The 21,883-nt window shown below is 32.9% G+C and overlaps 4 protein-coding genes across 4 annotated transcripts; 3 read left to right on the top strand and 1 right to left on the bottom strand.

Moving 5' to 3' along the window:
* Window positions 1–466: 466 nt before the first annotated feature.
* Window positions 467–4,590, bottom strand: LOC110910003 (scarecrow-like protein 14). The gene is made up of 2 exons (XM_022154721.2): window positions 4,414–4,590; window positions 467–2,953 (listed from the first exon to the last, which is right to left on the bottom strand). Exon 2 carries the CDS (start codon window positions 2,919–2,921, stop codon window positions 726–728), a length of 2,196 nt encoding a protein of 731 aa, XP_022010413.1. The 5' UTR covers window positions 2,922–2,953; window positions 4,414–4,590; the 3' UTR covers window positions 467–725.
* A 3,560-nt stretch (window positions 4,591–8,150) lies between these two features.
* Window positions 8,151–9,398, top strand: LOC118481748. The gene is made up of 7 exons (XM_035976978.1): window positions 8,151–8,206; window positions 8,290–8,367; window positions 8,465–8,518; window positions 8,607–8,702; window positions 8,858–8,935; window positions 9,035–9,272; window positions 9,341–9,398. Exons 1-6 carry the CDS (start codon window positions 8,186–8,188, stop codon window positions 9,191–9,193), a joined length of 486 nt encoding a protein of 161 aa, XP_035832871.1. The 5' UTR covers window positions 8,151–8,185; the 3' UTR covers window positions 9,194–9,272; window positions 9,341–9,398.
* Window positions 9,195–10,160, top strand: LOC118490330. The gene is made up of 4 exons (XM_035987881.1): window positions 9,195–9,272; window positions 9,341–9,397; window positions 9,480–9,689; window positions 9,792–10,160. Exons 1-4 carry the CDS (start codon window positions 9,195–9,197, stop codon window positions 10,068–10,070), a joined length of 624 nt encoding a protein of 207 aa, XP_035843774.1. The 3' UTR covers window positions 10,071–10,160.
* Window positions 10,161–10,925: 765 nt separating this feature from the next.
* Window positions 10,926–17,249, top strand: LOC110885572. The gene is made up of 11 exons (XM_022133274.1): window positions 10,926–10,995; window positions 11,091–11,123; window positions 11,235–11,330; window positions 11,463–11,645; window positions 11,780–11,920; window positions 12,048–12,197; window positions 12,371–12,619; window positions 12,691–13,129; window positions 13,240–14,180; window positions 14,252–15,466; window positions 15,586–17,249. Exons 1-11 carry the CDS (start codon window positions 10,926–10,928, stop codon window positions 17,247–17,249), a joined length of 5,181 nt encoding a protein of 1,726 aa, XP_021988966.1.
* The last annotated feature ends 4,634 nt before the right edge of the window (window positions 17,250–21,883 follow it).

Here is a 21,883-nt window from a genome sequence, read left to right as displayed (position 1 = left end):
TAAATTTTAGTTACTCCACTTGCCAAAATCCTTCATGCTAAAAGGATACCCTCCACCCTCACATACATCTGTTTTACTAACCTTCCTTATAGCAACCATACACCTACTTTACCACATCTTTTACTTAACAAAAGACAAAGTATATGAAGTTTTATGAAAATTTTGTAACTTATTCTATGACAAATACATTTATCATGAATTAAAACCTTCGGGTTTTACAATGACATTTAGATTCAAATAAAACTTTAATAAATAAGTAGAACCCTTCACAGCCAGGCTGAACCATGAACTGTAACCGAAACCGAACTAACCGACCGAACAGAAACAAACCATTTATATTTTCATATATTTCTAGCTTTTATACCTCCCTTTCATGTATTTATCCCTCCATTTCATTTATTTATACCTCCATTTTATGTATTCACACAACTGTTTCATATATTTATACATCCATTACATGTATTTCTAAGTAAAAAACTTGGCCCTTGTTTGGTTTGGTTATTAACGGAACCAAAAACCCATAAATTAACCGATTAATTGATAACTTCGGTAATGGTTTCAGTTAATGCTAATAACCGAACCATGCACACCCCTATCTAAAAGTCTAAAACAAACTACAAACCGAGATAACTTACAGACAAAACTTCAGTTACAGTTGATTACGTTTCTACAACAATCCTAGTACATTAGCATATACCATAACATATCAGATCAAACAAGGCTTCCTATGCAGGCACCCAACACGAACTAGCCATCAAAATCCGACCTTTCCACCCCTGTAACACCCATTCACCGTCTTCATCAAACACAAAATCTCTATGATACCCTGATTTCATACTAGCCCTCAGTTTCGACACAATTTCATGGTTCAGCGGTTTGATCTTGAACCCAGCCCGTGAGAGTCGTTCTTGCCACTGCTTGTACGTCTCAGGCCGCTCAACCAGCTCGGCACCTTCACATGCAATCACGTTTATAGCTTCACGCCCAAAAAACTCCTTTTCGAAATTCAGCCGTTGTTCATCATTACGGTCTAATGTAGCATCGAACATATCAAACATAGAAGAAAAATGAAAAAGAGCTTCCTTGAAACGTGGGACGAAAAACGGCGAGTTGTAAGATCCATTTGCTACAGTTTGAACAAAAATGTCGGGTTTCATATCTCTTATCAGTTTCAAAACACCGTCACGCGGGCTATCAACCGTAACTGATTCGTCAAGCAAGTTCTTGAATCGAATTACAGTGTTAACAGCAAGGCACTCGTTTCTCTGAAGCTTTAACTCTTCAACTTTAATAGACTCCCAGTGATGAGTTGCTATCGCGTTATACTCAAACGGGACGTTATATTTCGCGCAAAAATCAGCCAAACGCCGCCCGGTTTCCTGTACCCCTTCAGCTGGCCTAAAACCAGGTTTCGGGAGCTCGATTCCGGTAATCCGTAGCTTAGGTGGCCCACCGGGCCTCTGTGAAAGATGTTTAATAAGAACCGGCCACTGGAAACCGTACGCAATACCAAAATCGATAATATGAAGGGTGGATGACGTAAAAGCTACATCGTATAGCAATTTATTAGCAAAAAAAATGGCGATTTTCTCGAACGGGCAGACAGAAAGACAAACTTGATATGCTTTTAACTTTTCAGCAGCTGAGATCGTCATGGCACTTTTGGTAGCGTAAAGCTGAGAACCAGTGCCAGCTAAGCGGGCCTCGAGCCCAGTAGCAAAGATATGAGCTAAGCGTTGTGGAGCATCACCTACAGGAGAAGCATGTTGTCTTATTTGTTTCAACTGGTCTATCGCAGTCAAACGGTCATTAGCAGCAACCGACTGTGCACAGTTGACCAACAGAGTCCTGACATCCATAAGCTCGCCTGAACTTCCTCCCCATGAACGCGTAATCCAACCGCTGCTATTCCCGTACGATTGACCTTTCTGAAATTTCTTCGTTACGGATTTAGGTGGTTCTTCACAAGCAGACATTGACGGACCACCGGGATCGGTACAGAGAGCAACTCTATCAAACATTTCAGATACAACTTCTTCGACATAAATCGCAGATTGCTTGCTACTTCTTTCTTCCTCGTAACCGTTATCCTCAATTTGGTAATGTTTTCTTCCCCTGTATGAGTTATTATCGGTCTCCACAATCTCTTCCTTGATAACCGTAACCTCCGAAGACGTGTTATCTCGTGAACGTGAAGGCAAGTTGTATTGATCCAAATCGATTACCAGCGGTTTAATCGAAGGAATGAATTTACTAGCTTCCTCCATCCCTTTATTGAATTGCAACACAGACTCACTATCACTGAATATATTTTCGACGAGCTGTGCACTCGTCAACGAGTCAAACGCGCCATCGTTAGTAACACTGGTGGTAGAGCTGAAAGAAGACAGCAAAGGGTATTCAAGAGAAGGAGTTTGTACAGCTGATGATTTGGTCTCGAGCGAATCACCACCGGACCAGTGAGAATCATTGGTGTTGCTACCAGTTGTGCTACTGTTTGTACTGTACTCACTTATACTACTACTGAAAAAGTTCTCTTCATGTGGATGAGGGTATTGCTCACCTAGGGCTTCGTAGAACGATCTCTCGGTTTCTAGTAAAGCTAACGGATCATGGAACATGCTTTGTTTGGACTCCATGTCCTCATCCACAAGCATCTGGTTTATGAACTTGATGACACAGTCACCAAACCCATCGGGATAGTCAGATGCTGAAGGAACACATGGAGATAGATCTGAAGTGCAGGGATTTGGTGCTGATTTAGGCATTTCTAAGAAACTGAAATCTAAACGTTCGTTTCTGAATCTGTATCCGTTGGTAAGACCAGGAGCCGGACCAAAGAGAGGCGAGATGCTCTCGTCCTCCAAAGAGAAACCATTTAAGTAATCCAAATATTCGTCATCTCTCGATTCCATAACCATCTAAGCTTCTATTTCAACAAGCAGGATGACACCTAAATCATCAGTAACCAGAAAAATTCAACTCTTAGTATCCTCTAGTTCTAGATCAAAGCATCACAAGTATTAAACTACAATTTTTACAAACAATTTATAGAATGCAAAACATATACAAAAAAAAAAAAACAAATCATCTTCCCAACTTCCACAAATTCAACAACGTAATTCATGACTAACTCCGTGTGCATGATAAATATAATATCTTAAAGTGCAAAACAATAAATACATGAATAATCAATCAATAGAAATATGTAACGAAAAAAGCACGATCAAGCTGAATAATAGAACTGTAGAAGCCAAATCATCAAACAAAAATCGCAGATTCATACAATCGTAAGGTCTAATCAGTAAATATCTCTTGAATCCAGTAAAAACAAAGGATGTAACACTAAATAATCAATAAACTGAACCTGATGATAGAAACTTTGTAAATAATCAATATATCCAACCAAATGATCAGGAAGTTAGTAAACAATAAATCGAACCAAATGATCACAAACTTGGTATATAATCAACAAACGGAACCTAATGATCGCTATGTAAGTAAATAATCAACAAACGGAACCAAATGATCACGAACTTGGTATATAATCAACATACGGGGCCTAATGCTCACAACGTTAGTGAATAATCAACAAATCGAACCTAAGGATCGCAAAGTTAGTAAACAATTAATACATCAAACCTAATAAATCAAGAATTTCGTAAATAATCAGTAAACCAAACCTAATGATCACGAACTTAGCAAGTAACAAATAAATCAAACCTAATGATCACGGAATTATCGAACAATCAAAAAAAATCAAACCTATATGATAGCGAACTTCGTAAATACTCAACAAAGCTAACCTAATGATCACGAACTTATCAAACAATCAAAAAAATCAAACCTAATGATCACGAAATTATCGAACAATCAAAAATATCAAACCTAATGATCACGAACTTCGTAAATACTTAATAAATCTAACCTAATGATCACGAACTTATCGAACAATCAAAAAATCAAACCTAATGATCATGAACTTCGTAAATACTCAACAAATCGAACCAAATGATCACGAAATGATCGAACAATCAATAAATCGAACCTAATCATCACAAATTTCGTAAATACTCAACAAATCAAACCAAATGATCACGAAATGATCGAACAATCAATAAATCGAACCTAATGATCACGAAATTATCAAACAATCAATAAATCGAACCTAATGATCGCAAAAATTAGTAAATAATCAATAAATAAAACCTAATGATCACGAACTTAAGTAAATAATCAACAAATCAAGCCTAATAAATCACGAACTTAAGTAAACAATCAATAAATCGAACCTAATAATCACGAAGTTAGCAAATAATCAACAAATCAAACCTAACGATCACAACTTAGTAAATAATCAACAAATCAAACCTAAAGATCACGAAATTCATAACTAAAGTGTTGATCACATACCTCGAAGCAGCTGTTTGGTGGAGAAGGAGATCTACAGAAACATAAAAGGAAAATTTGCGAAGGGTAGCTGGTGGTTTTACATTATATAAACCTAGGGTTTGATTTGGGAACGAAAGATCGAGGTGGCAACAGAGTTGACCTGACCCCTTTATTCTTAGTTGACCAGAATAAAAATCTTAAAAGGAAACAAGGCGGGTGGAGCAGTCTTAACTCTTAAATAGAAAATAATAATCTTACCATTCCACTTACCAACAAAAAGTTTTTATATACAACAAAATAATGCATGAATACAAAATAATGCATGAATACAAAATAATTTTCTAACAACCAACCTACTTTTTTTCTTTTCTTTTCTTTTATCAAGATTGGCCGTCCGAGAAGGTGTACAGAGTGTGTCATCGAACATGATCTAAAATTTTCAGGGCCTATGAAAATTTCTTTCGATGTATGTATATGTAAAATATTTACAGTCTCAGATGAAACATTAACATTGATGTAACTCTAATGGTTCTATGCGTACTTGTCAATACTCTGGTTTGAGACATGGTAGCATTTTGTTTTCTTCGTTTTTTTTTTTTTTTTTTTTCATTTGTTCAAGCTTGATGCCCTAAAGCCCAAACATAACGAAGAAGAAAAAAGTTCTAAAAATATTGACTTTATAGCCCAATATATATAGATATTTATATTCTTTTTTATTTGATTTGTTTTTATTACTTTTAGTTGTTTTATTTTACTAAAATGTTTATTTAAGTTAATTTTTTGTTTATATTAAATTCTTTAATAGTTTGTTTATGTTAATTCTTATTATTTATTACTAAGGTTAACATGTACTTATTTGAAAACACATGGACCATTTTTTTCTATTCGCACAGACCTTTGAAGGCCCTCGAGCTCTCAGGGATGGCCCTGTTTATAAAAAAATGCATGAACAGAAAATATATTTCTTTTGAATATTGAATCTGTGAGTGTGGTGTGCTAGTCGGGTAACACAGTTTTGAAAAACGGATGACATACTATAACTTAATAACTAAAAATATACTATGATGTAACTGAATGTAGATAGCAAAATGAAAATATTTAAACTGAAACAATAATGAAAATATTTGATGATAATGCAAAAAATAAAACTATGTGAGTAACAGTGTTATTATGGACATTTCGTAGGGACATAAATTATAGTTTACTCCTGATTTAATTAGAAGTTATTTCACATATAAATATTTACAAAAATATATCATAAATATGAGACTAGATAAGTTGATAAGTGCAAAATTTTTAGTTTTTATCACTTATATTTACATAGCTCTAACATTTAAATGATCTCTTGTTTCGCATTGCTAAAAGTAAAATGTTTATTATCATTCTCCTCTTTACAAATAATACAGAAAAACACTTGTATTTTATCTATAACATTATGTATTTTGTCGTATCACATTTGTTGAAACTATGTATTTCTGAAAAAGAAATAGAAAATAGATGCTGCTTTGTTAAATTTATTTAAAAAGGTATCTATCTATATATATTAATAAAGCAGATGATTTGGGCTATTTGTCCTTGAATGGTGAAGCCATTTTGATGACGTGGCAACCATTTGTTTAGTGAACCTTTATTTTGAGTGGGAAAATATCTACTTCATCAAACACCAACCATTACACGCGGGATCCGATGATCTTTGGGTCGGATTCATTCTTTACCAAACAAACCGACTTACAATATGGATCCTATATAAACTTCTTCTCAATCATTGAACCCTAATTTTTCTTTCTTCTCTTTGTGTGCGACCGCTGGTTCTGTGTTCTAAATCCAAATCCGCTTTACATCTTTGGTGTCGAATCTGTTAAAACTTCATCGGTAAATCTACTTGATTAATGTTAATACTCTTTATTTATGTTATAACATCACATATCCAGTTTTTTTATCTTTAAATCTAAACCGGCAGATGTTAATGATTTATTTTTTGTATTTTTTTTGTAGATTGTTCTACACAATCATCAGGTATGTAATGAAATTTGATACTTGCTTATTGTTTTATGTGTATTCGGATTTATTTGATTTATTTTATTTTTTTTGTTATTTTTATGTTCCTTCTTGATGCTTAGAAACCCTAAATCGGATTATCAAAATACTGAAGACGATAATAGTTAAAAATGAGCAATATTTGAACAATCGAAGTTAAATGTATTCTTTATATGTTTATTGGTTATATCAATTTTGTATTTTGCAAAACCCATTTGCCAGACAATAATGTTTATTGTTGTTACTTTTTTATACATAATTGCAGATAATTCTATAGCTGGTGATCCTTTTAGATGATGAATCTTTCAACAATAGTAGGTAAATTTACTGCTTATTGTCTGTTAGATCTTATGTTTGTTTTTGGTCATAACCCTTTCTGCAGATCTTACTTTTTAATGTTGATGATAATTTTTTTAAAAAATACAGATTTTGTTGATAATTTTTCTTTATTTTTTGGAATTTTTTGCTGTTTTATATTTTTTTGCGTTAATAGTAATCCAATGTTTTTGATAAACTTTAATATATTAATTTCAGGTATCGACCCATTGCATAACACTCCTTCATTTCTAAAGTTAATAGATGAAGATTTCCCGATTTTTTGGGTACGTTTATTGTTATTCTACTGTTTTATAATTATATATATATTATGTAAACTGATAATTTATTCGATTTTTTTAACTCATAGGAAATACCTAATGACTTTGCATCAATGGTTTGGGGAGACCACCCACCTTACAAAGATTCAGTTAAGATTGTTGATGGTGACAATATATGGTTTGTAAGAGTAAAAAAAACTGATGTTGGCCCTGTTCTTGCTGATGGATTCACCAAATTGGTTAGGGATACTTCTGTTAGAAAAGATGACTATCTTATGTTTCAGACTTATGGACCAACCTCATTTTTTTTAATGGTCTTTAAATTATGTGTTCATAAAAACATGTTCATATCCAATATCAACCCTCACGAAGATGTTATTGTAAGTAGTATCTTATAATATTTGTATGTTGAATAATTTGTTATGTCTGTATACTGGTATTTAATGTAATTTTTAATACTAATTATCACATCATATGCAGGTAATGGCAGATGAGTATTGGAAGCAATTTTATGGAAAGACGTTCAAAGGTGGTCAATCAACTCTGTATTTAGGAGATAGGTTTTGGAACGTTAACATGGACGGCTTAAGTGACAGATGTGTTTTTAGTCATGGATGTTCGGAGATGATAAACGAACTTGCCTTAGACAGGAGATGTACCTTTGTTTTCTCACTGCATGGAAATAAAGTCTTCGAGCTTTCAGTATTTAATCATCAAACCGGTACTCAAATTCAGAACAACAGGGTTGAGTTAGTAGTTTTGGACGACCCAATCTATGTTGACGATTGTGATGAATTTGCTTTCGAGGTTAGAATTATAAAAGTACAGTATTCTTTACTTATCCAGTATATCTTAGAATTACATAAATCATTTAACACATTGTTATTTGTTAATTTTATATTTAGACTGCACAAAAAGAGGAGTGTATTGATGCTGGAACTGTCATTGAAGAAGATGTTGTTGTGGAAAGTGAACAAGTAAAAGCTCATTTGGCAAGTTTTGAAGATATGTTCAATGTAATTCTGTATATTATAAGGAAATTAATTAACAGATTTTATAAATATTTTTATGTTGTATTTTGACACATATTTTATTCATTCTTAATTATATAGGATGAGGACGATGCCAAGTTTGATACCTTTTTCTCATCTCTACTTGAAATGGAAGACCTTAAGAAGAAGGTACTTTTGGTTACATGTTTCATTTATTTTTTAAATAATAAATGTTACTATTTTGTTAAACAAAAAATTATTTTGATATGTAGTTCAAAGAGAATTGGGATTCAAAAACTGAAGGCAAAGGCAAATCAAGTGTTGTTTGTGATGTAGATTCAAATATGAAGGTTTGTGTTAATTTAAGAAATTGTTTTTTTTTAAATTTTTATAATTATTTTCCCTTTATTTATTCGTTTACGAATGTTAATGTTGTATCTTTTGTAGGATGACCCGAAGGCGAAAAGTGTTGTTAATGTTAATGAAGATATATCTTTAAAGGTTGTATTTGTCTTACTTAAACTATTGTTTGTTAATTTGACTGAATGTGTTTATATTACTTTTGAAATTTATGTTTTTCTTTTTTCAGGACAAAAACATGAGTGACATGGATCTCGACAGCTTTTTGATACCGAAAGATGTTATGGTGAATGAACCGGTTCTGTGCTCCACAGTTGTTTCTGATGTGAGTTGTTATGAAAGTCTTATTTATTTCAATTAGTTTGTCACTTATGTATTTATTTACCTTAAAGGAAGGTACTTTTGGTTACATTTTTTCATTTATTTTTTAAATAATAATTGTTACTATTTTGTTAAACAAAAAATTATTTTGATATGTAGTTCAAAGAGAATTCGGTTTCAAAAACTGAAGGCAAGGGCAAATCAAGTGTTGATTGTGATGTAGATTCAACTATGAAGGTTTGTGTTAATTTAACAAATTGAAAATTTTTTAAAATTTTTATAATTATTTTCCCTTTAGTTATTGTTTTACGAATGTTAATGTTGTATCTTTTGTAGGATGACCCGAAGGCGAAAACTGTTGTTAATGTTAATGAAGACATATCTTTAAAGGTTGTATTTGTCCTACTTAAACTATTATTTTTTAATTTTACTGAATGTGTTTATATTACTTTTGAAATTTATGTTTTGCTTTTTTCAGGACAAAAGCATGAGTGACATGGATCTCGACAGCTTTTTGATACCAAAAGATGTTATGGTGAATGAACCGATTCTGTGCTCCACAGTTGTTTCTGATGTGAGTTCTGCTGAAAGTCTTATTTATTTCAAATAGTTCGTAACTTATGTATTTATTTACCTTTATAGCCCATTATGAACAATACAGTTGATGTTCGTCAATCTGTTTTGCCGCGAAAGTTGAAGGTATAGTATCATATATGCATTTTTTACTTTTAAAATGTTATCTTACAATACAAACTAATTTTATTTTATTTGGACTGATTAGGCCCATAAGAAATGTGACTCAGTTATCATTCAGTCACATGAGTCTGTAATTGCTCATCGTACCCGTTCAAAGATTGGAAACAAAAAAGAAGCTGTTGTTGATAAGCTCACGGCCGTTGAACCCGTACCTGTTTGCCGTAAACGTTCTAATTTGAAAACGAGAAAAACAGATTCATTCATTGAATTCACGAAGGTAGCAGAAGATCGATTGGTATGTGCTTGAATGTTATTAAATTTTGTGTTATTTCGTATGTTGCTAATAATTATATGTTACATATTAATTTGAAATTTTTCTTTTTTATTATGTATTCAGCGTTTACCGTGTCCTGTTTCGGATGATTTGTGTCTTTCTGTTGACAACCTGCCTGAAGTTTCGGTAAAAAACCTTAGATGTGAGGTAACAAACATCAAGACGTTAGCGGAAAGGAATGGTGATGTTTACAGGTATGGTTTGTCCAAGTGGACGAGATTCTTGAAATCAAATCAAATACCCATTGGCGCTACTCTTTTCTTTAAATATGTGAAGTCTTCTCAGCTTTTGATGTTGACCAAAGTTGTTCACAAACCTTCAAAGAAAAGAGGCCGTGCGTGACTGTTTGCAAGTGTGGTCGTTAGTTTGGACTTTAGATGTTTTGGCAACATGTTGGTTATTACTTAATAGTAGCTTTGTAATGTTGTGGAACTCAGATGTTAGATATGTTCTAATTTGGACAGTTAGTACATAAAACAAGTCTATATTGTAAGAAATTAGCAGCCCGTTTTGAATTGTTATGATGGTTGTTGTTTATAAAGTTTATATGGTTTGCTTAAGCAATATGACATACTTATTTGACTGTTTTTTAGTTTCGTTCTAAATAATGTTTAGTAATCTACATTACTTAATTTAGTAATCTACTCATAAGATGTAGATTAAAAAAATTATTGCAAATATGTGTATACTTTAACCGGTAATATTTATACCTTTATATGATTGTTTTATTCAAATATTTCGGAAATTTGTTATTCATTTAAGGAAATCATTTAAGGTAATTAAACAAATTTATTATATTTTTGATTATGTCTATATTTAAAGTAATCATTTCCATTTTATGTAATTTACATTCATTACTATTATAGAATTCCAAAAATAGATTATCTCTATAAAACCAAAAAAAAATAGTCATTTCTTCATTTCATCTTCAACGTTCTTTCAAGAGTCATTCAGATTAATCTCAACATCTATTTCTTTTTTCATCACACTTTTATACATCCAGTAAGTTTGTGAATGTTCAACTATTATGCATATGTATCCTAATTTGTTGATATATCATTTACACCTATTTTGATGTTTGCTACATATTATATATTTTTGTTATTAGTAAATATTTTTAAATAAAAAACTTTGACATGTTAAATTCCAGCAGTAAGTTATAATGTTTCATTTTACATTTATTTTGCTGTATAGAAAATGGATAATATGTTTAAACATCAATATTCATCTTCTTCCGAACCTTCCATGAATGCCGTTATGAACGATTGTAAGTGTTGTTGTTTTTTTTTTTAACTAAAACATAGTACATTTAAAATTAATTCAATATATTAATTAATTTATGATGTTTCCAATATCTTTCAGATTATACACGTTGGTTAGCTTACGTTATGAAAGGTAATTTAGTATTTTATTTAATTCGAACTTTACTATTACATTCTTAAACTTAATCTCTATTTTGTTTTTATTACTTCTTTCTTCTCCTCTTTAATTATGTTTTAATTGTAGCTCACGAGGCCAGACATAGAAGAAAATTAAGAAAACAATATCTTGATAATAAGAGATCAAGATGTACTACACAAGTTCATCCTTATTTTCTCAAAGGTTACTTATTTTTTATTATTACTCTTTATTTTTTCTAAATTTCTTAATGGTTTTCTAACTATTATTATAGGCATTACTAATCTGATTATGTAATTTCATATTTTATTGCTTTAACCATTATGCTCACTGTAGTTGCCGAGGCAAAAAGAAGGCGTAGGTTAAGAAAACAATATCTTGATAGTAAGAGATCAAAGTTTAATCCAAGTTTTATTCCATCGAAATTGGATTCATCATCTTCATCAGGAACACGGATTAATTTAAAGAACAAAGAAAACATAACACCTAATTCTTCAAACAGAATATTGCCTACAGATGGTTCGCCAGTTATTCCTTTAAGTTACTATTCTTTTAGTTAATACCATGTTATTAGTACATCAATATTGTTTTGCATCTTACGAAACTGTTTTTATTATTAGTTTACTAACACTAATGTGTTTATTTTTTTTTAGGAAATCGTTTAAATACTTCCCTAAACGGCCAAACTTCCAGTTTAACACCTAATACTATTAAGAAGAACGGAAAAGATGTGTTACACCCTTCTACAACACCCAATCGTACACCGTTGTCAAATATATCTAACATACTACCAGGTTTGTAAAAAAAAATATGGCTTTAAATTATATATGTTTTTCTATTATCTTTATAACTATGATATATCATAATATTATTTTTTTTATGTTTATTTGTAATATGAAATTTGTTATATTTTTTTTTTAGGAACCGGTAGCATTTGTTCAAGAATGGTTAATTCTACATCTGGGTCGGATTTAACTTTGAATGGAAAGACCAATGTAGTATTGCAAAATTCTTCTAAGTTTGTTCGAAGTTCGAACACCGCAAACAAAGAAAACGTAACACCATCTTCGTGTATTACAAATATACATTCAGAAAATCGTAATCCGTCATAGTTTACTAATGCTATGTCTTCTTTGAACCGTATTTCTCCCGGTATGTTTATAAATTATACATTTTTCAGAAAACAATTTATTGTCTACATAAAATATACCTTTTGTTTAATAATGTTTTATTTGTTACAACAGACACTGTTGCAACGTCATCTACTTTACCACTGACAGAATGTTATTCTATTACTCCGCGGATTGTGAGTAAACGAACTGCTACAGCTATGAAGGCGGATTTGTCTTCTGTTAAAAGGATGTCTTCTGGAAGGCGTAAGTTGACGCATACACCAATCGAAATAGAACCCATACGAATGGCTGATCTTGATTCTGATGATGAAAATGTTGTTCAACAAGATATTAAAGACCTCCGGAAAGGCACCTCTAAAGGTAAGCAATATTAAATCTTAATATTGTATTTTTACATTCTTAAACGTTAAATTTGGAATTTAACTGTGCAGATTACCTTGACCATGGAGACCAATCTGTTTGTTGTGGGTTATGCTATGCAAAGTTGTGGCAAACTGAAGCTGGAAAGGGTCGTATTACACTTCAACAGCGGACATATTCCTTATGTTGTGCTTATGGCAAAGTTGACTTACCTGATTATAAAGAATCTGACCCATATTACCAGATGCTTTTTCGATCTTTAGATTCAGATAGCAAGTTTTTCTTAAAGAATATTCGACGTTACAATTCAATGTTTTCCTTTACTTCTATGGGAGGAAAAGTGGATACTAAGATAAACAAAGGTAATGCTCCTTTTGTTTATAGAATTAGCGGTCAGAATGCGCATAGTATGGGTAGCCTTCTTCCTAAACCCGGTGACCAACCAAAGTTTTCTCAACTTTATATTTACGATACCGAAAATGAGCTGTCCAATAGGAAGACCTTATTTGGGTATGTTACTTTTGATCACCATCTTTCTTTTTAATCCCATTTTTTTCTATATTTAAATATTTTCAATGTATTTTATACATATTATTAATTATCTTTGATTTTTATCCCAGTGACTCAACGACTCAGACATCTTCCAGATCAAAAGAGCTTGACGATAAATTCATAAAGTATCTAACTGACATGTTAGATTCAAAAAATATGTTGGTAAAAACATATCGCATGGTTAGAAACCATCTTCATGAGAAACCCAATGTTTCTCTTAGGCTTCGGTTGATTTATCAAAGAGATAAAGATGGCAGGACTTACAATTTACCTACATCATCCGAAATTGCTGCTTTAATTGTTGGCGATGAAAATCAAAGTGTGGAACAACGTGATATTATTGTCGAAGAGCAGTCAGGAGTTCTTAAACGTATTAGCGAGTTACATCCTTCATACCTTGCTTTACAATATCCAATTCTTTTTCCTTATGGTGATGATGGATATAGGATTAACATTCCTCATAGAGATTTTGGTCCGAACACAAAGAAGACACGTCCAAATTGCACAATGAGAGAGTTCTTTGCTTATAGGATGCAGGATAGGGACAACAAATTCTCTCTAATCCTTAATGCGAGGAGGTTGTATCAGCAGTTTATAGTCGATGCATACACAATGATTGAAAGCGAGCGGCTAAACTACATAAGATTTCAGCAAACCAAATTACGATGCGAATCCTTTAACAGCCTAAGAATTGTTCAGCAAGGTGGCCAGACTGATCTGTCTCATACTGGAAAACCTGTGATATTACCGTCTTCCTTTACTGGTGGAGCTCGATATATGATGCAAAATTACCTTGATGCTATGGCTTTATGTAGGAAGTATGGGTATCCTGATTTTTTCATAACTATCACCTGTAATCCGAAATGGCCAGAGATGGTAAGGTTTATTGGTGACACATCAGTTAAGCCTGAAGACAGACCCGACATTCTTTGTAGATTGTTTAAGATGAAGCTTGATTCATTGATAAAAAACCTTAAGGAAAAAAAATTTCTTGGCGATATTAATGCTGGTACGTGGAATTTAATATTTTTTTTCATCTATGTTATTTGTATTTGTTAACATTTTATTTATTTTTGACAGTTGTTTACACCGTAGAATTTCAAAAGCGTGGTCTGCCACATGCTCATCTATGTGTTTTTATGAAAGCTGATCATAAGGTTCCAACTGTTGAACATATTGATCCTTTTATCTCAGCTGAGATTCCTGATAAAACTGAAGACCCTGAATTATATTCTCTGGTCTGTGATTTCATGATTCATGGTCCATGTGGACATGCTAACTTGAAATGTCCATGCATGGTAGGAAACCGTTGTTCTAAGAATTTTCCAAAGAAGTTTTTGGAGGCTACATCTGTTGATTCAGATGGATTTCCGCTTTATAGGCGAAGGGACGATGGTCACACGGTTGTTAAGAAGGGTGTGACATTGGACAACAGGAGCGTCGTTCCATACAACAAAAGGCTTCTTAGAAGATATCAGGCGCACATCAATGTGGAGTGGTGCAATCAGGCAGGATCAATTAAGTATTTATTTAAATACATTAATAAAGGACCAGATAGGGCCACTGTTGTTGTTATAGATTCAGACAGAGGGATTGATGAGGAGATACCGAAAGATGAAATAAAAGAATATTACGAGGCAAGATATGTTTCTGCATGTGAAGCAAGTTGGAGAATATTTGCATGTGAAGTTCACTATCGGTATCCATCTGTTATGAGGTTACCATTTCATCTTCCAGGCCAGCAGAATGTAGTTTTCAGTGGTGAAGATGATATTGAAAATGTTCTAAACAAACCTCAGGTAAATTCATCTATTTTTTTGGAGTGGATGAACATGAACAAAAAACCTGAAACAACGAAACTTACGTATGTTGAGTTTCCATCAAAGTATGTTTGGAAGTTAAAGGATCGTTGCTGGCAGCCGCGAAAAAATTATGTTGTTGTTGGAAGACTTTATTCAGTTTCTCCTTCCCTTGGTGAAGCTTATTACCTTAGAATTCTTCTAACCAAAGTCAAGGGTCCACGATCTTTTGAAGAAATTAGAACCTATGATGGTGTTGTTTATCCTACTTTTAGGGATGCATGTTATGCTCGTGGACTATTAGACGATGACAACGAATACATTGAGTGTATTAAAGAGGCCAGTTTTACAGGAAATGGTCATTATCTTCGTTCATTGTTCGGTACACTCCTTTTGTCTAATACTCTATCAAGACCAGAAATTGTTTGGGAAAAGACGTGGGAGTTTTTGTCGGAGGACATTTTACACAATATGCGGAAGGATTCTGGTTTAAGTGGTACAACATTTTTATAAGTTTCTACTAATTTTTTAACACCTAAATTTTTTTTTAAAAATATTTTTCCATAGTTGTATAAAGTATGTTATTAAATATATTAATTTAAGTTTTTGTTGTAGGTTTTGCTGTCTCTGACGAGCGTTTAAAGAATATTACGTTGTCTAAGATTCAAAACTATCTTATCCGTAATGGATCCAGCTTGCATAGATTCTCACCGATGCCTGTTCCAGATGAAGATTCTACATTATATGAGGGTAATCGTCTAATAAATGAGGAGCTTTCTTGGGATAAGGACGAAGTTAGCGCTGAATTTAATAAGCTTCATAATTCTTTAAATGATGACCAAAGAGCAGTGTATAACGAGATTATGAGTGCTGTTGGACGTGGGAAAGGTGGTGTTTTTTTTGTGTACGGATACGGTGGTACTGGTAAGACATTTCTTTGGAAAACTTTAGCTGCTTCCATAAGATGCAATGGGCATATTGTTGTTAATGTTGCTTCAAGCGGGATTGCATCGCTGTTGTTGTCACGAGGCCGTACCGCCCATTCAAAATTTCATATTCCGATTAATCTTACTGAAGATTCCGTTTGTCATATCAAACCTAATTCTGAAATCGCTAATCTTATAGACGAAGCGAAGTTGATTATTTGGGACGAAGCACCGATGGTACACAAACATGCTTTTGAAGCTCTTGATCGTACATTGAAAGATGTTTTGAGTGTCTCCGATTCACGTAATTCTGAACTTCCCTTTGGTGGAAAGACTATTGTTTTCGGTGGTGACTTTAGGCAAATCTTACCGGTTGTACAAAACGGCACAAGGCAGGACATTGTACACGCCTCTTTATGTTCATCTTACATTTGGTCCACTTGCAAGGTTTTAAAATTGACCCGTAACATGCGTTTATCTGTTGGAAGCAGTAGTTCAAACATTGATGAGATAAACGATTTTGCCAAATGGCTTCTTGAAATTGGTGAAGGCAATATTGGTGATGGTAACGACGGCGAGTCCACTATAGAAATACCAAAGGATCTTTTAATCACCGATTCAACTGATCCAATTCAAAGCTTGATTGACTTTGTGTATCCATCAGTTCTTAACCGTTTTAAAGATCGTGACTACTTTTCTGAAAGAGCCATACTTGCTCCTAAAAATGAGGTTGTACATGGTATCAATGATCGTTTGCTTGCATTATTTCCCGGTGAAGAAGTAGAGTATCTTAGCTCAGATACTCTATGCCCAACTGAGGAAATTAATGATCCATTACACCAAGATCTGTATAATCCTGATGTGTTAAATAGTTTGATAGTTTCTGGCTTACCCAATCATAGATTGGTGTTAAAGTTGGGTGTCCCAGTCATGCTTTTGAGAAACATAGATCAGCAGAATGGGTTATGCAATGGTACACGTCTTCAGATCACGCGTCTTGGAAAACGTGTTATCGAGGCTGAGATACTATCCGGAGGTAATGTTGGTTCAAGAACTTACATTCCCAGAATTAGCATGATACCTTCAGACAAGAAAATACCTTTCAAATTTCAACGAAGGCAGTTTCCCATAACCGTCTGTTTTGCCATGACTATTAACAAAAGTCAAGGGCAGTCTCTTTCCAGAGTTGGCCTGTACCTAAGAGACCCCGTTTTCTCACATGGTCAGCTTTATGTTGCGTTGTCGAGAGTAAAGACAAGAGATGGCGTCAAGCTTTTGATATCTGACAAAGATGGAAGTCCAACGAATAAAACAAAAAATGTTGTTTACAAAGAAATATTTGGAAAGTTATAGTTGAGTTTTGAAAGTATACTTTCAAGTTGTAAATTTTGTAATTTATTTAGACTTACTATGTATGTGTAACTATTGGATTTTATTAAGGGGTCAATGTATGTTTAACTATTGGATTTTATTAAGGGGTCAATGTGTAAATGTTTAATATTTCGTTTTATTTGATTAAACCAAAATAATATCCCATGTGATTTAAACCCTAAAAAATATTTTGAGCGGCAATTACAGGCAAGGAGATGCATTCGGCGGCCTTTGTTTTCTTCCCTGTTTTCTTTTTCATTGTCATAAGGAAACTTGAAGTTTCCATCTTTCTCTCAAAGGTTATCAAATCTGTCTACCATATATCCGATTTTTCATATCTGTTTACAATCATCACCCAAAATATGAACCCTAGATGTTTAAACCCTAGATGTATAAATCCATACCTGTTCTTCAACTTTTTTCACATCGATTCGGTCGTTAATCGATTTATCAATCAATATCTTTTTGTTCACGACGAGTTGGCAGTCAATCGAATTGTGAAGGTTTATTTTAAGGTACGATTCTTGAATATGTATACATGTTTATTTGTTCTTTATTCTGTAGCAAAATTTAGGGGTTTTTGTGAGTATGTTTTTGATTGAATAGTCGATTTTGTATCGATTTGCAGTTAATATAGTTAGTAAACATATTAATGTTTTCTTAAGTTTGCTACATAAGCAGTTAGTAGGACTCAAGTTTAGATGATAGCTTGAAATTGTAACAGGTTTAAGTTATTACTGTTTCATACATATGTACTTTCTATAAGTCAACTTTAGATGAAAAGATTGAAATTGTAATACCTTGAAATTATGAATGTAAACATGTTTGAAATTGCTTTTTATAATGTAACTTTGTTTTACTTGCTTGCTTTGTTATTGTATTGTGTATACAGTCATGGCTCCAGCGTTTGTGAAGATTATTTATGATGCGTCACCGTCATCTCTGGTAAAAGTTTTATTTAAATTTATTCGTATTACTGTTTTTTTTTCCGACAACTTATTTTTCTTAAATATTACAGCCGTTGCCTGCATTTTACAATGATGCCGTTCGAAACTTTGGCTTTCCTGTTGGGCATGTCAGGTTGAGTACAGGTTCTCAAATCTGGTATGTTTACATCAAAGCGACGACCAACGGATGCTTTATCAGTGATGGATGGTCAAATGTTTTTTCGGATCTTGGAATTGAAAAGACAGATTTTATTTTTTTTGAGGTCCTTTCTGCAAACGCATTTCATATATACCATTTCAAGATTGACCGTGATTTGAATGTGAAGGATAGTTTTTACCATGTAATGATGTTTCCTGAAGCGAAAAATCTGGTATGTTTTTCAAAATCTTACACCAATGTGTTATGTTTATTATATATTTTATCAGGTTTATGTTACCAAAATATTTGACATATTTTATAATTGTTTGCAGTGGTTGCCAAAAAAATTCATGGAACATAATTTCAATGATGATATTCTCGAAAATAATGTCACGATTCGTTATGCTCCTAATCAAGAAAGGACTGTAACGATTAAAAAGTTATGGGATATTCATTACTACATCCTTGACTTCTCACAGATTTCAACTGATTTGTCGTTGGTTAAGTGGGATTTCCTTGTGTTTCATAGAGTTGAAACTTACACATTTAATCTCATAGTTTTCCGTCTACTCGGTGATGGTTCTTTAGTTGCTGAAATTGGAATTCCACTGCCTGAACTAATACCGATACCTGAACCAGAGTATCAAGCAGAAAATGATATTGAAGTCGGTGATCAACATAGCCAGACTGAGGATCAAATTCCGATTGAAGATATTAATTATGACAATGATGTTAATGTTGATAATCAAGTATATGATGATGAAGAGCTGCCTGTTCACGGAAACCCGCCTGTACCCGTCAACGATGTATATGAGCTTGAGTGGGTCCTTACTTATCGATTTGTAAGTCAGTGGTACTCTAACATAAGTTGATTTTACTGCTTAACTTTATTTATTGTCACTGATATGTATTTTTTAAAAACTTGATGTAGCGTTTCCCACAACGTTTTGTTGAGAATGTCCCGTTAGATAATGTTGAATCGATGAACGTTCAGACTATGAATGGTGTTTCTGTTGTTTTGGAAATTCGTTCCGAGCTTTCACGTGGAGCTCCAAGGTATGCTTTCAGAGGCTGGGAGAGATTTATGCGTCAAGTTGGTCTGCTTAGTGGTCGTGCGTATGTGCTTCGTTACGAAAGGAACAATGGAGTTTTGGTAATTTCGGAGGTCATACCTAACATCTTTTAAAAACACTAGATACTCTAAGATGAAGGATCATCCTTTTTATTTACTTCGATATTACTGTGTCTTTTAACGTTATTTCTTCTACGTACTACTTCTTGATTGGTGTTAAATTACTTTTTTGAACACTATATCGGTTGATTGATTATGAATAAACAATGTTTTGTTTTTTTTAATTATCACATGTGTTTGGTTTGAAATCCAATGATTTGTGTTGGTTGTTTACCATATTATAATCACGTACCATCTGATATTATCACAAGCGGTGATATCTATGTTATTATTTGTTAATCTTCTTTTAGTCGATTGACAACATATTTATATGTATGTATATACATTATAGATCTATATGTAAAACTAATTTATTTAATTAACCTTTATACATCTAACATTCATTCAATGGTTATTAACTTTTAGAGTTTTCTATTCCGAAAACCATGCAAAATGAGGCAAAAGATAGACGTAGAAAACGAAAATTATACTTCGCTTCTCGGAGATCTCATAATCTGCATGTACCTTCAACTTTTGCAACCAACATGTTGTCAAGTAGTATTGCAACAGGTAACAATACTGATAATCGTAAACTGATGTCATATTTTGTACATGAGTATTCAAATTTAATAAATATTCAAACAAGTAAAATATACCAAAACATTTAAACAGTTAACATAAACCAAAAAAGGTTGTCAAGTACTATTCCAACATCCAACATAAACCAAAATATTTAAACATGTTCCAAAAAAACCATTGCTACTTACTTATCTACTTATAGCGAAAACCGTTTGTTAGCCAAAATTACCATATAAAATGGTTGAATGGTTTTCATCTATGGTACTAACCCCATTATTCTTTGATTACATCCCTAACAAAGAGTGTAGGTATATCCTCATACCACTCTAAAACGCAAAGTTTACCCATCTTGATGTTGTTTTCACGAACCCATGCTGGCCATCCCAATACAGTAAACCTGTTTTTCTTTTTTCCTCTTTTTGGTTCAGCAGAGACGTTCAAAGTGGTTTCGACACCACGCATATTTTGAATGGTCACTGTACGGCAGCGATCGATTCCCATGGCTTTTGCGACCTTTACCGATATCCGCTAAAAAGGCCCAAAAAGTATATTTAGACTCTAATGATAAAGAGAATAATGACACCATAGAACACCAATATTTAAGTTAGTATACAAATAATCTAAGTAATTACTTACAAAACGTGAACAAGAGGACGGCATCCAAATGATATTTGGTTCTGGTGCGTCCCAGTCAATTGATTCCGAAGTGAAAGGTTCTTCTGAGTCCGAATCTGTTACCATGATCACTTCCTTTTCTTTCTTTTGTTTCTTTCGCTGATTTGAAGCACTTGCCATTGACTACATATGATTATTTTGATAAATATTAGATGTTTATTATCACAGTACAGAAAACCCCGAATTTGAGATCGCCAATATGTAACTCTGATGCAATATTCACAAATCTGAAATTGAATCTGGAGTTCTAAAACCTATACACTAACACAAATATTACATTATTCATAAACATCACCCTGTAAATACATGATTAACCGGTTTGTATATGGATAACTTTCCTATTAAGTGTGTGTCATAAGTAACCAGCAAAACTTAGGGGTATAAATAATAATCTGTGACATATAGATAACTAACCCTGTGAATACATGATGAAACGGTTTGTATATGGATAACTTTCCTATAAACAGTGTGTCATAACTAACCAGCAAGATCAGGTACTAACCTCTAAAATAACATAACATTTTAAATAAACTACGCCTAAAACACACCGAATGAAATATCAATAAACCTAATGACGCTAATACAAGTTTAACAACGCACATCAGAGCTTTTAACCTATAAAACCATACAAGTTTATATTAAGTCTTCTTCATCCCCTTATAATCATAACACATTATAAACAAAATCCACACAATCTGAAACTTAAATTCAAGCTATAAAAGCAATAAAATATCAAAAATCAGTACAAAATCTGTTAAACAAAGTAAACGAATCAAGTATACCAAACGAAATTGAAGAGCGACCTTAGGACCGACCTAATCTCTTATGCGATTCAAGTTTACAACTTTATAATACATTAAGTTTTAAAAATCTAGATGATGTGAGAATTTCAGTTGGAATAATACCCTGTTATTGATTTCTGGTTGAATTCTCCGACTGTGAAATCGATTTGGTGATGATGTTTGTATGCAAATGAACTTAGGGCTTTGACATAAAAGGGTGTATTTGAGAAAGGGATATGAATGAGTGTTTATTAAGTGATATCATAATAAAGTAACAGATATTTTTATTAATTCTTTTTTTTTTCAGTTTTTATTTTCTTAGA

This window comes from Helianthus annuus, chromosome 1, assembly GCF_002127325.2.
Source record: "Helianthus annuus cultivar XRQ/B chromosome 1, HanXRQr2.0-SUNRISE, whole genome shotgun sequence".
NCBI classification, from domain to species: domain Eukaryota; kingdom Viridiplantae; phylum Streptophyta; class Magnoliopsida; order Asterales; family Asteraceae; genus Helianthus; species Helianthus annuus.
Note: the sequence above shows the minus strand (reverse complement) of the source record. Positions and strands in the feature narration are given on the sequence as shown.